General features: G+C 47.9%; 1 protein-coding gene across 1 annotated transcript in view; it reads left to right on the forward strand.

Moving 5' to 3' along the window:
* LOC115177264 (forkhead box protein O3-like) overlaps positions 1–8,999 on the forward strand; it is a 33,755-nt gene extending 24,756 nt beyond the window's left edge. Inside the window, exon 2 of the mRNA XM_029737879.1 lies at positions 6,216–8,999. Coding sequence (XP_029593739.1) covers positions 6,216–7,955 — 1,740 coding nt within the window. The 3' untranslated portion in view covers positions 7,956–8,999. The remainder of the gene's footprint in view (positions 1–6,215) is intronic.
* The last annotated feature ends 5,235 nt before the right edge of the window (positions 9,000–14,234 follow it).

Genomic DNA, 14,234 nt, shown 5'->3' on the forward strand with positions numbered 1-14,234 from the left:
TTCCATCAATAGCCTGGAGACAGGCTTAGCTGACAAAACTCATTCCTTTGCCTGAACAAAACTGCTTGTGTTTGAGCCCCCCCCCCCCCTGCAGAGGCACAAACAGGCATCACAATAAACACAGCCAGAGCCTCTCCTGGTCCCCCTTGATTTGTGCTTATCTAATGAATGGTGTGCTATGAAGAGATACCCATAGACAGCGGAGGAGCATAATGGCTGCTTTCTGTATGAAATGGGATTGATAAACACCGAATGAGTACATGGCGAATGGCGGTAAACAGCTTCCAGACAGATGCTCGTCTTTGCAGAACGAACATGCCAGTCATCCAACCCTGTAAGTTATTTGGACCGGGTGAATGGTTTCTTTTGGCGTTCCCATGCGAGCCCTCTTGTCTTTGGGCTCGTCACTCGGTTCTATTTGAATGAGTAAACCCTCTCTCCACAAGACGGGCCCTGTACAGTTTGACCTGCTTCTTCTATCGCCTCTTGTGAGTATGTGGGGGGTAGAGGGGCCCCATTTTGAGGGCAGCCCATTGTGTGGCTTGAAGGGTTCTCACACACTGGGCTCCATGCTATACCTCCACATTCCCACCCCCTTACCCCCCTCTATCCCAGCTGCCCGCCTTGCCAGTCAAGCCAACCCAGACGGTCTATTGCCCCACCACCCCGCTCACCACAGTCTTAATGGCAGATTGCTACCCTGGGAGTGGCGGCAGTGGGGACACACATTGGCATTGCTCCAGGCTGGGCAACTGGGCACTGTCACCCTACTCACACAATGCCGGGGGTACCCTCGAGCAAGGGCATTGGAAAGGGAGCCATATCGCCTTCACAAAGCTAGTCCAATAGAATATCTTCCTACAGACAGTCAGACCTTGATGTGTCTAAAGCCAAGCCTTAGCATTGAAGGCTATTAAGTTGAATCGATTCTCCAAGTTGAACTGCCTACTCCAGATCCAAAAATCAAACTCAGTGGGTGTGTGGAGGGAGGACTGAGCAGGAATCAATGTGAATGGCCAGAACGCTGAGGGGAAAATTAAAGGGTTTGATAGAGAATTATTTACCATGACCAGGGCCCGTTTTGTTTTTGTTCACTCTCGGAACAAGAACAAAGCTCGGTCGATCCAAAACAGGAAGTCTTGTAGTCCCTATTCGATTGACTTTGAACAAGTACCAGGTCTTGGAAAAGGGAAAATCCCTTTCTGCTGCTCTGAGGCCACCTGTGTCGGAAAGAGCGTGAACGTGTCAGATTTGAGCAGGTTAATGGGTCTTAAACTTAATCTGCGGGCAAAGAGGGCTGTGGTAGAGTGGCTTGGTGGGGAGCGAGTAAAGAAGACGTAAGTCAGGTATCAGGATCGTGGGCTCTAATGAGAGTTGAGCTCAAGCCGATTGTCTCTCTGGGGCCACCGGGGTGCCACACCATAGAAATAGAATTACTAGAAAGGGCAATTCCCATTCAAGTCAATGTTACTTATGTGATGGGCGAACCGGCTGCCATATTGAATGTACCCATGAGTGTTCTGTGAACTTGATGTGGTCTGAGAGGCTTTACCATTCTAGTAATTATATTTATATGTGCTACACAGTCTTCCACTGGCTACAATTGTTCTATTATCGGACAGATGCCCTTTTCACAAATAGCAGTGCAAGGCTACTACAAACTGGTTGTTGTTGTTTAAAAATCCACTCTGTGATATCTACATATCCATAGAAGTTTGATTTGACAACTTTTGATATACAGCACGTCTGTTTACTTAAGTCGGATGGGATCAGGCAATACATTTGTGTGTTAGCTTACTATTTCCCTTTATTATTTCTGCCTTCCACAATATGTATTGAATCAATGGGCCTGATTTCAATAGGAGATAGCTGCCGGACCAAGGGTTGGAATGTGTGTTCCGTGTCATTGTATGTTTTTGTGTGCTTCCCATTTGTCTGGTCCTGAAAGCCAGGGGGCTGAAGAAACATTTTATGAATATTTAATAGACAATAATGTTTTCAATTCTATTCTGTTGTAAGCCTGTGGGGAGAAATACGGAAAAAGCCACCCTCAAGGACAAACTCAGAGTGAGGCATTACGCTTAGCTCTGTCAGATAGGAAATTGAAAGGGTGGTTGTATTACATGGCCTTGTAGATCATGGCCTTTCCTCTCATTGTCTTACATGGACAGGTTGCTTAACAAAGGAATCTCTTTAGTCTGCCCCCTCATCTTCCTCCTCCCATTGGGTCATACCGTATCCGGACTGCCCGCGGTGTGCACGATGACCTGGCAGTGGACTGTGTGAGACGTCCAGCTGGGAGTGCCCCCGAATCAACTCCAGGATTAGCTCGGGATTGTCTGGGATTACTCGGGATGGAGCGGGATTAGCACCGGCTGCCTGCGACTGCCTGTTTTGGGGGCGTGAGTGAGGGGGGCATGGGCCGGCCATATTTCCCCTGACTCAGGCCGAGATTGGGCGAGAGGCCAGGGCTAGGCTACACCAACACGGGAGGGACACCTGTAACCTGGCAGGGCTATTCTCAGTCCCTAAACCCACACCCAAACAGGATGACTACTACTGAGAAACCCTGGGTTTGAAAATAAAACAGAAAGGCCGGCAGACAGGAAGCAAACAGCTAGCTGACTACGCCATCATGGCCAACTTACTCACGCAATGGCTGTGTCCCAAATGGCACCACATTTCCTATATACTGCTCCACTTTTGAACAGAGCCCTATGGCCCCTGGTCAAAAGTAGTGCATTATATAGAGCACAGGGAGCCAGTTGGGACACAGCCAATCCCTTAAATCTCTCTTAAGCAGGTGGATTCAGGATTCATCAGATAAAGAGGGCTTGGGGATGATGTTGAAATCCCTTTCCCAAGTCTATAGGCGGGGGACTTTTTTGGAACATACATGCTACATTTGGAACAGATCAGAGATCATATGCAGTAGCAGCTTCAACCGGTCTGGTCCCATTAAAGGAGGTTCCTTTTCATTCGGCCTTCAGTCAATCTGTCATCTAACCTGATGGACAACATTTGTCATGATCTGATAAGATAATGTCCTGGTATGGGAGAGACAGGTATACCTTTTTTGCACTAGCAAGCCGGACCGAACTTTGCTGAGCCTGTAATAAGGGTCGTCTAAAGGAGACCAAAACGCGGCGTGTGAAGTGCTCATATTTACTTTTAATGAAAACACTTTGCAAAATAACAAAACGACCAACAACAGTCCCGTCAGGTACAAACAACGAAACGGAAAACAACCACCCACAAAACCCCATGGAAAAACAGGCTGCCTAAGTATGGCTTCCAATCAGAGACAACGAAAAACACCTGCCTCTGATTGGAAACCATACCCGGCCACAACATAGAAAATACAACATAGAACGACAATCTAGACAACCCACATAGAAAACCCAAAATACATAGACAAAAACACCCCCCTGTCACGCCCTGACCAATCTACTATGGAAAAATGACCTCATACTAAGGTCAGAACGTGACAGAGCCAAGCTGTTTGAACTGGCTGGGTATCCACCATAGTTGCTTGAACTGTGCTGAAAAGAACAATGTGAAAAGAAAATATGTGAGCCAACACAGTACAATTCCGGTTGGCACGATAGTGTGAAAAGGGTAGTAGTCGGCGCAAGCACGTAGTTGCCCGCCCCTAACCGCCGACCACGCATCCCCGACGGACTGGCATGGCCCAGATGAAAGAAAGACTGTTTAGAGTTAGAGAGAGAGCTGCAGCATCAAACAACCAACGTCTCTCCCCATCCCCCCACTACCCTTACTCTGCCTCCCTGCTCTACCCACCACAATATCATATACTCCCTCTCCTGCACGTTTACCAACAGTTGCCATGGTTACCCATTGCTCGAGGTGTCACAGCGAGACAACCGAAGGGAGGCATTCACAGATCACCTGAATTCAGTCAGTCGCCGCTTTTCAGTTGGTGCTCCACAATTTGATTTGTGTGTACTGACTGCCAGTCGCCCGTGAATACAAATGATGCACGACACAATGATGCCGTTGAAAGTACGAATGCTTAAATTGCACCACGTGTACCTCAATCTGAAACAATCGAATATCGTACTATAGTACCAATGTAAGGCTTAGCTACACTAGGTGCTTTGGTTTCATTTTGCCATTCAAGTTTCAGAATAACGCCTACAACAAAAGCAGAACAGAACAACTATTGTCAATCAATATTTCTCAGTGTTCACTTGGCCTTCACTTGGCCTTGAAGAAAAAGTCAAATACACCTACAAATTGTTTTTGGAATGAGAAAGTGCATGAACAGAGTCATCTATTGAGAGTTTATCACTGAATTTGAGTGTTCCAAAAAAATGTGGGAAAGAAATTGACAAAAAATGTGAAATCTTTCAGCGGTAAATAATGATTACAGTATACTAACAAACACAAGAGACATGCAGAGAGGGAGGAAAGAGGATGAAAAGAAAGGAGAGAAGCAACAAGTTGCAGACCGCTTAGAGTAGAGAAGGCTATAGAGAGGGAGAACGGTGATAAAAGAGAGACAGATAAAAGGAGAGAGAGAGAGAGAGAGAGAGAGAGAGAGAGAGAGAGAGAGAGAGAGAGAGAGAGAGAGAGAGAGAGAGAGAGAGAGAGAGAGAGAGAGAGAGAGAGAGAGAGAGAGAGAGGAGAAGGTGGAGAGAAAGAGACAGGGTTATAGAGAGACAGAATGAGAACAAGGCGATACAGAGAGACTGTGTAGGTAGGAGGTGGTTGGTGGGCTCCATCCGTTATCCCTGGTTGCTCCTAGCTCAATCTTCCGATCCATCTCCACATGGCTGGTGCTGGGCCAGAGTGGCAGCCACATCAAACACTATCCCCAGCCAGGCACATTGAACCAGGGATTAACCTCACATCTACCAGGCAGAGGAGAAGAAGTGGAGAGGAAAGAGACAGAGGGAAGGAGAAGGAGGGAGGAATGCGCTCCACTTCCCAGTGATAAAGTCGACGTAGTATCTTCAGTTCAGACAATCTTGGGCACTCTCACCTGATAGATTGTACAAAGAGTCTGGCTCACTCCAGTTTAGACTACAGAGCGAAGAATAGACGTTCATCAGTCCTACTGTTTGGTAAAGGCACAAGTAGCTAGTTTGTAGACTCATGATGGTGAATAGGCAGGAGAGTTACAGAGAGACTGGGTCACTTTGTAGACTACTGAGGGGTATACCACAAAGCATGATCAATGAGTTAGCCAGCTAACCTAAATATTCTGAAATTTTTTTTAAACATTTTGTTGAAAGATAAGCTTGAAATGGACATGGTCTAGTTGACTCAACAACCAGAAACACATATTTTAGTTTCAATGTCTTAATGATGCAGAAAATTGGTAGTTATTTCGGGTTGCTTTCTAGTATACCCATGTGGACTACCTACCTGGCAATTGATTTATGGGCCCATTTCTTTCTAAAGTTATCTATCTGGATTTCGCCTATCAGATAGGATTAAATGTATAAACATAGAACGGACTATTAATTGACACACCATTCTATTAATTCTAGTTCTACGCATTTAATCATATCCGATAGTGGAAATTCGGATAGATAACTTCAGAAAAACTGGGCCCTGGTGTCTACAGTTTATTAGGCAGTCAAGGTACTAGCAAGTCTGTTGTAGACCCAGGATGGTGAGTGTATAGCGGCTCTATAAGCATCAACACCAACTGTCTGGTACATATTGATCAGCGAAGCTCTTCTTGGAAGGGGAATCCACACGCTCCCCAGTGGCATCAATGTGTGTGAGATAAACCTTTAAACAGTCATCAATACGGAGTAGCAGGCTTGGGATCAGACTGGCAGGTTGCACGTCGTCAAAGTCGCTGAAACTCTAGTTTCCTCTCCGACAGTTGTTTCAAATGCAAAAGGTAATATGCATACTTGATTCAGCTGATGTCTACAGATGAGGAGTTCTGACGCACTGGGACAAAGGCGACCAGTACTCGTTGCCTGAACGTCACACGCTATCCTCACCCAGAGCTAAAGTGTGACATTTGGTGGCAGCGGTGGGATCCAGTGTGTTAAAGAGTGAAAATGCTTACCGTACATAATATGATGAACAATGTAATGTGCACTCTAAATCAATCTCTCTCTCTCTCTCGCCCCCCTCTCTCTCTCTCTCTCGCCCCCTCTCTCTCGCCCCCCCCCCTCTCTCTCGCCCCCCCCCCTCTCTCTCTATATATATATATCTATCTATGTCTGCAGAACTCCATCCGACACAACCTGTCCCTCCACACACGCTTCATCCGGGTGCAGAACGAAGGCACGGGTAAGTCCTCTTGGTGGATGCTCAACCCTGAAGGGGGCAAGATGGGCAAGGCCCCTCGCCGGCGAACTGTCTCCATGGACAACAGCACCAAGTACCTGAAGAGCAAGGGCCGGGTCAGCCGCAAGAGGGTGGGCAGGCCGGGGATTGGTTCTGGCGCTCAAGTGGGGCTCCAGGCTTCCCCTGAGCAGGCTAGCCCACCGGGGAAGGTTCTCCCAGGCAACATAGGGGGAGCTGGGGGTGTGGAAGGAGAGTTTGACGCCTGGACGGAGCTCCACTCCCGGGCTAGTTCGTCCACTTCGACCCTGAGCGGGCGCCTCTCGCCCATCCTGGCCGAGGGCGAGCTGGAGGAGTCAGAGGAAGGCGGGCTGTCCTGTTCGGCCTCGCCCCACCTCTACCCCTCCCCCTCCTCCAGTGCCCGCTCCCCGGCTATGGGGGCCGCGGGAGGCCACTGTCCACCTGTGGAGCAGCTGCCCCAGCTGGCTAATCTCACGGGGGCGATCAGCCTGGAGGAGAGGCTCCTGGAGGAAAGCTACCACCATCATCATCCTCACCCGGTGGCAGGCCACAAACTTCCCCCGGTCTATCATTACAACCCTGGGGTTAAAGGTCAGGGGTCATACTGCGGTGCGGTCTACAGCCAGGCTGGGATGGGCATGCTGCGCCACCACTCGCCCATGCAGACCATCCAGGAGAATAAGCCGGCTAGCTTCGGCGGCACCATGCGGGCCTACTCAGGGACCAACGCCCTGCAGAGCCTGCTGACAGGGGGCCGCGGAGGGCCACAGCAGTACTGTGCCAAAGACATAATACTGGGCCAGGAGAGAGATGCCCACCCCATGATGGGGCCCTCCACGGACGGAGTGAGCTCCACCCGTCACAGCCATCACTCCGGACACAACGGACATGCAGCACACAGTCACAATGGCAGCCACACAAACCACAACTCGGCTCACAGCCACAACGGCCACAACGGTACTCAGAGTCGTAACCTCAACCCTGTGACCAACCACAACAACCACAACCACAACTCTCCTCATCTTGGCCACAACCTCAGTCAGAACCACAGCAACCACACAACACACACACCGACTCAAGCCCCAGCCCCAGCGCTGGCCCCACGCATCAGCAGTGGCCACCTTCATCCCTACAGCCACAAAGCCCCCTATCTGTACAGCCCCCCGTCCCACGCCCACCTCCCCGCTTCCACCACCCTGCCACCCAACCCGGCCGCCATGCTGGGGATGCCTCAGGACTCCTGCCACCTGGCCACCGCCCCACACCCCTCGCACCCCTGCCACAACACTTACCCCAGCCCCCAACACCAGGGAATGGGCAGTGGACTGTACCACCACCAACGGGGCATGGTGGGAGGCGGCACAGGAGGCAGCTACCATGGTAGCTCATACCACCAGCCTCACCCCCATGAGAGACTACCAGCTGATCTTGACCTGGATATCTTCCACGGGAGCTTGGACTGCGACGTGGAGTCCATCCTCCTCCACGATATCATGGACTCCGGAGAGGAAATGGACTTTAACTTTGACAGCTCCTTGGCCCAGGGGGTGGGGGTTGGGATGGGGATGGGCATGGGGGTGGGCGTGGGGGTGGGCATGGGCATGAGTGGACTGGCTGGCCCTCAGCAAGCCCACAACAACCAGAGCTGGGTGCCCGGCTGAGACGTTTCCCGGAGTGCTTCCGGGCAGGCCTCAGAAAGGACTCCACTACCCAGAGTGCTGCAGGCCAGCCCTCACTGCCCCTCAGATAGACAGACTCCACCCCCTCCCCACTAACATGTTGGGGAGCACTGTGCTTAACTGTGTCATTCCTGGACTGAAAACAGAGGAGATGGGATAAACACTGTCACTCACTTCCCGTACCTTTCTATGTTGTGTTATAAAATGGCCCCGTCCTATCCCTCCCTGCCCGGACTCCCTCTGCAGATTGTAGCTCACGTCACATTGGTTTTTCTCACATCAGCTGTATACTGTGATGACAATCTCAACTGTGTTGTTGCCCAACATTGTCCCTTTCTCATCTACTATCATGAGACCAGAACTCACCAAGCACTTTAAAACAAGTGGGTCAGACTCCACAACTCACTCACAAACAGACCTGGGTTCAAATACTATTCGAAATCCTTTCCATCACTTTATCTGGGCTTGATTGAGTTTGCCTGGTGCAATGGAACCAATAGAATTGTCGCAAAAGTGCAAACCCCGTCTATCTTGCGACCCAGGCAGACAACAGCAAACGCTAAACGGATTTTAAATATCTCAAATGGTATTTGGACCCAGGTCTGCTCACGTAGCAGGCAAATTCATGCAGAGTTTGGCTGTTTGCAAGGCGGGTATGGTATTTGACATATCATTTTGCTGAACAAACAAAGAAAGTGCAAGAATCAGGATCTGTAGATACATTCGTGGCATAGATTTATAATGGGGGTTGCTATGCTGCTACGTTTACTGCCAGTGGGAAGCAGGGAAAATGTCATCAAAGATTTCTGATTGATTGCTTATTTGGTCTCTTTGTCGTTGGCTCGTATTAGGTCAAATCAAAGTATACATTTTGGGAAAGACTCTTACAATGACCTGTGCCTCCTCACTGGCCTAATTGAAAACTATAATCTGGTGCTTTACTTGACTGTGCAAGTCAAAATGTATGTTATATTAGTCAGTTGCATTCTGTCATTATGTCAATTGAATTAATCTTTGGAATATTCAGAAGGGAAAATTGGAAATGGCGTATCACCTTGTCTCAACCAGGGGTTTCTTTTGTCTTTGTGGCGCCAGCTTTTTTTCTTTAACTGTTCTCTCTCTCTCTGTCTCTCTCTCTGTCTCTCTCTCTCTCTCTCTCTCTCTCTCTCTCTCTCTCTCTCTCCTCTCTCTCTGTCTCTCTCTGTCTCCCTCTCTCTCTCTGTCTCTCTCTGTCTCCCTCTCTCTCTCTCTCTGTCTCTCTCTCTCTCCCTCTCTCTCTCTCTGTCTCCCTCTCTCTCTCTGTCTCTCTGTCTCCCTCTCTCTCTCTCTCTCTCTGTCTCTGTGCCAACGGAGACAGAGTGATCATCCCTCAGACCGACCCATTAAACTGGGGCTTGATTGAAATTCAGCATCTTGCTTTTAATCTCCAAAGTGATGCTGCAGCCATGCATCATTATCGGGAATCTAAACGCAACAGCCTCCCATCCCTCTCTCTCTCTCTCTCTCTCTCATCCCTTTCTCTCTCACCCCCGCAGTTGTCGCTAACGTAATGTGCTGACTGATAGCCGTGATTAACGCCTAGTCATCCTGGCCTGAGGGAGACAACACCGTCCGTTTTGTCGGTTTGTCTGTTCGGAAAGGGCACTGATGGGAAAAAGAACCCCACACAAAATAAGTAAACACTGGTTGATAGGTCAAAAACGAGATAATCACATAATCATGAACCTTTCCCCGTCCTTTTTGGGGCGTGTGTGTCTTAAACGGGTAGTGTGTTTGTGTCATAAGTCATCATCTTCGTCATCATCATCTGTATTTTGTGTTCCCTTGCAGATGTTATGAGGTCGTCTGACTGTGTTTTGGGCATGGTGGGAGTTTGAGTTTTGACTGGTTCTCTGGTATAAGGTACTGTACATATAGGCGGAGAGGGGTAGAAAAGACTACGAACACAATCAGCCAATCGGATTGGCATTAATCTCTGTCACACAGGGTTGTTGTTCCTTCCTACCTTCCTTCCCCTCATCTCCACGTTCAGCGTGTTTCCCTCTTTGTCGTCGTTCTCTCTTGTTGTCGTTGTAATGTTGACGTTCTGAAGGGACATACAGGGACAGGGTGGATACGGCATGGTAATGTGTGAAGGCAGATATCGGGATCGTGACCCCCGCCCCCTCCACACCCTATACTCTAGGCTACACCCGTCCCCATGAATTGGACCACGGTGTCCGTGTATATGTGGGGAGTCTATTTACTGTAGCTCTAGCCACCACACTCTAGTTCCACACAAAGCCTCGGGACAGGAGAGAGCCATGGGTCATGTTCATTAGGGCACACGCAGCACACCATTGCGAACTGTCTTAACGGAAACCGAAAATGAGTGTTTCTTATTGGACAAAGTCCAGGTTGTCCCGCTCCGATTCAGTCAGTTTTTGTTCGTTTGATGCCTAAAGAACATGAACCAGCTCTCCTGTCTCCCTCAGTAGACACGCTCTGCTGTGGACTGTACTGAGTACGTCTAACAGGAATGTCCTAAAATGTACACCGTACCAGGGATGTCCTAATATGTACACCGTACAAGGGGCATATCATTACAGCCAGAGGTCAAGTATGGCACGGGACTATCAGGCCCTATCCTCGAGATCAACATCCTTATTCTTAGGATGTCGTCTCTTGTTCAATCTCAGTCTGTGAAGTATGTGTGGAAGGTATTGGCGAAATGTAATAGCCTGAGCTAAAAAGGTTTAGTGACGCCCCGATATTGGGAAGATAGAGCTATATATAATATAACATTTTATTATACACATATTTATTTATGAAAGAGGTGGGTCTTTGTCACCCACGAGTGTGGTAGTTTGTGAGCCAACTCCAATTTCCCTCCCATTTTTTTGGTCTTTGTTTCCGCGTCACACTTTCTTTATAGTTGTAAGGATTTTATTTTGTACAAAAATCTATATATTGAGGATATTGTATAATAGTTTTTAAACTCAAAAAGAAATGATTAATTTTGTTGTCTTTCTTTTTTTTAAGAGAATGTATCTTATCTGGTGACTGTTAAATAAATGACATGAAAAGAAAGCATCTGTTTCCCGCTCTTTCTACGCTTGTGTGGTTCCGCGCGAGGATTTGTCACGATTGTGTGATGACATTTCCATTGTAATCCCCTGATTCGTGAGTTGTCTTGTGCTGATGTGTTCTTGATTCCATGTTCTTTCATATACCTGTGTGAGCGACTGCGTGTGTTGTGTTGCATATGCATGTGTTCTTTCATTTAATATTACCCAAGGATAATCTGTCCAACAAGATTCTCTTTTTGTACATACGGCACACACAGACTCACGTTGCTTCAAAAGTGTGTGTTTGTGAACGAGTAGGTTTTTTAAAATTGTATTTTTAAAGAGTGTATGCATATGTTGATGGGTGTCAGTTTGTATGTGCGTAAGGGAAATGGTGAGTGTGTGTGTGTGTGTGTGTGTGTGTGTATGTATGTGGGCCATTGGGTGTGTATGCGTGTACTTGTATGTTAGTGTGTCTCCTTCTGTATGTGCGAAAGCAAAAACGTGTGTGTCTGTGTGTGTGAGAGAGATGGGGGGGGGGGGGTGATGAGGGGGTGAGTGTCTAATAAGGCTTGTCATCGCCGCTGTAGGTTGGTAACAGCTGTCCCAGTCCCGTCGGAGGCGTTTTCACAGGAGGAGAGTGCTGCGCTGCAGCGCAATACTGCCAGGCCGCAGGGGTGTCTCCTCCTCACACACACACACACACACACACACAGAGGCACATACAGACACACACAGGAGCGCACAAACACTCCTCTCACTGAAATGTTCGCTTTTAATTGACTCCACTCGGCAGAGGCTCTCGGGAGGGAGGGAGAGCGAGAAAAAGAGGGAGGTGGTGGACCATACGGAGGAAAAAGCCAGAGAGGAGAGAACCAGAGAGAGAAACACAATTTGAAAAAGACCCAATTCTCAATACATAACAGTTATCACTGTACTGAATAATTCAAACCAGCCGTTATACATATACTCTACATGATGTCTGCGTGGTTCCGTTTCTCTGGATCGTACGCTAGCACGTGTGATTAAGCAGAAAAGGGAACGGAAGAAGGCATTGCTCTATACGTCTGGCGGTTATCCCCATCCCTCCATCCCCACCTCTAGAGAGAGAGGGAGAGAAAGAGCTAGAGAGAGAGATGGTGTGAGAGAGAGAGAGAGACCGAAAGAAAGACAGGAGAGAAGAAAAAGCAGACGGCTCAGTCCAGGTGCTGCGCCTCAGGGATGGTCCACTCTTCTTTTGCCCCATTATCGGAGAGAGAGAGAGAGAGAGAGAGAGAGAGAGAGGCTATACATTACGGTGCCATTATTCTCCCACTCAAACAGCTCAACGCAGGTCTGCGTCACTGAGCCTGGTGATGGTATAGCATAGAAAAAACTCACAGGGCTATATGGGCACTGCCATATAACACTATAATATAATACTGAAGACGGATCCATTTGATTTAATGCTGATCACATGCATTTCTACTTTAGAATCGAGCTTTATTTCATTCTCAATGATGATGGTAATATAACTGTCATCTGCGCACATTATGCTGCTGTTCAGATGGAATCACGGTCCTGGTCTGTCATAAATTGCCCTATCGACTTAGGTCCGTGCTTACCCGCTGTGCCTACCCGCTGTCCTTAGTTCACCCCGGTTTAAAAGGAGAATCTAGATGAAATCAGCTATTCCCTGTAGGCTACTAATACTACTGCGGATCCCAAGTCAGACATTCAGAGGAGGTGGGGGCTACAGAGGTGATGACACAGTTAATGTCAAATGAATACCCCTGAGCCCCCTTCTCAAATCTGTACCCCCCCCCCCCCCCCCTCTATCACACATGGCCTAATCCCACATGGGGGGCTAAGCGTTAAGCGCCGTAGCCTGATTCACTGGCGTAGCGTTAGCGTACGGGGTACAGGGCCGACTGGCGTCTATAATTACGGGCTGATACTGAGAGAGTAATTAGGGAGTGTGGCTAATGGCGGCAGCTCTGGAACGTTAGGGTTGATCGCTAGGAGATAGCGACGCCTCCCATGGGCAAGAGCAGACACACAGGTTCTGAATCAGAGATGGTTCTGGTGCTTAAATACTGGGTTATGTGGTTGCTGTAGGGGAGGATTGGATTGGGGCTTGGGGACTGCGGAGCTCAGAGAGTGGGGTCAACTGTAGGCTGCGGTTGGTCGTTCATGTAACATTGGTGTGCTGCCATCCTGTTAGAAGGTAACGGATCATTTTATTACGACGGTTAAGATGGATTTTCGTTGTGTTTCATGGTGTTATTCGCCCCCTAGTGGAGCTTCTTGGTACTTAGAAAGACTGTACGCAAACAGGAAGGAGAGAATTCGTTCTGCGCGCATAGAAGCCGCTAAAAACAACGCTACGGTGCAGGTCTTTCAGTGTAGCTATTTCTTGTCACGCTTCATCCACGGAAAATATTTGTTTGCAAGTTCGATTCAAGCATTTAGCTAGTGATGATAATCTTGATATTGATAGAGTTGCTTACATATCAATGTTGGTTGCATTTACTCACACAAACTGCAATGCTTTTCATGTATGCCGTCAGCTGTGTTACTTTGCTCGTGCGTCATGCAAACGAATTGTAAAACATACAATACTGAAGTTTTGTTACTGTTTCTAGTGTAATATGCTTTGTTATTCCACAGAGATGGTTGTACATTATTAGAGTAATGAAAGGAGTTAGCCAATTACCATATGAGTAACAATTAGCTATATGGTTGGCTTCATGCCAGATACATGGTACCTTGGCACGCGCTTTGTATTTTTATGCAACTTCAACTTGAAATGTATAATGTACAGCTACAATATGTCGATTTGAATTGAATACTGAAGTATATTTTTTTCTGTATTTTGCAGTTTCACAACATAAACGTTTTCAATATATTCATTCAAGAAAAGTCATGCCTTGGGAGTTTTATTGAAGACTTAGTTGTTAGCTATCTGTCTAGTTTTGCATGGGAACGCGATTCAAGGGCAGAATAATTGGTGAGAGAGAGAGACTAACAGAGAGAATTGAATGAACTGAATTGAGAAAATGAGAGGAATAGAGAGAGACTGTGTGTGTGTTAGACAGAGAGGCTCAGAATCGAGAGCAGCCATAGTGTAGTTAATAGGCCTGCAGTGGAGAGCCCTGTGTGTGTGTGTGTGTGTGTGTTGCGTTATCCAGTGTTCAGTCTACCCTGACCCTCAGTAAGCATCACCTGGAACCAA

This window comes from Salmo trutta, chromosome 37 (assembly GCF_901001165.1).
Source record: "Salmo trutta chromosome 37, fSalTru1.1, whole genome shotgun sequence".
NCBI classification, from domain to species: Eukaryota; Metazoa; Chordata; class Actinopteri; order Salmoniformes; family Salmonidae; genus Salmo; species Salmo trutta.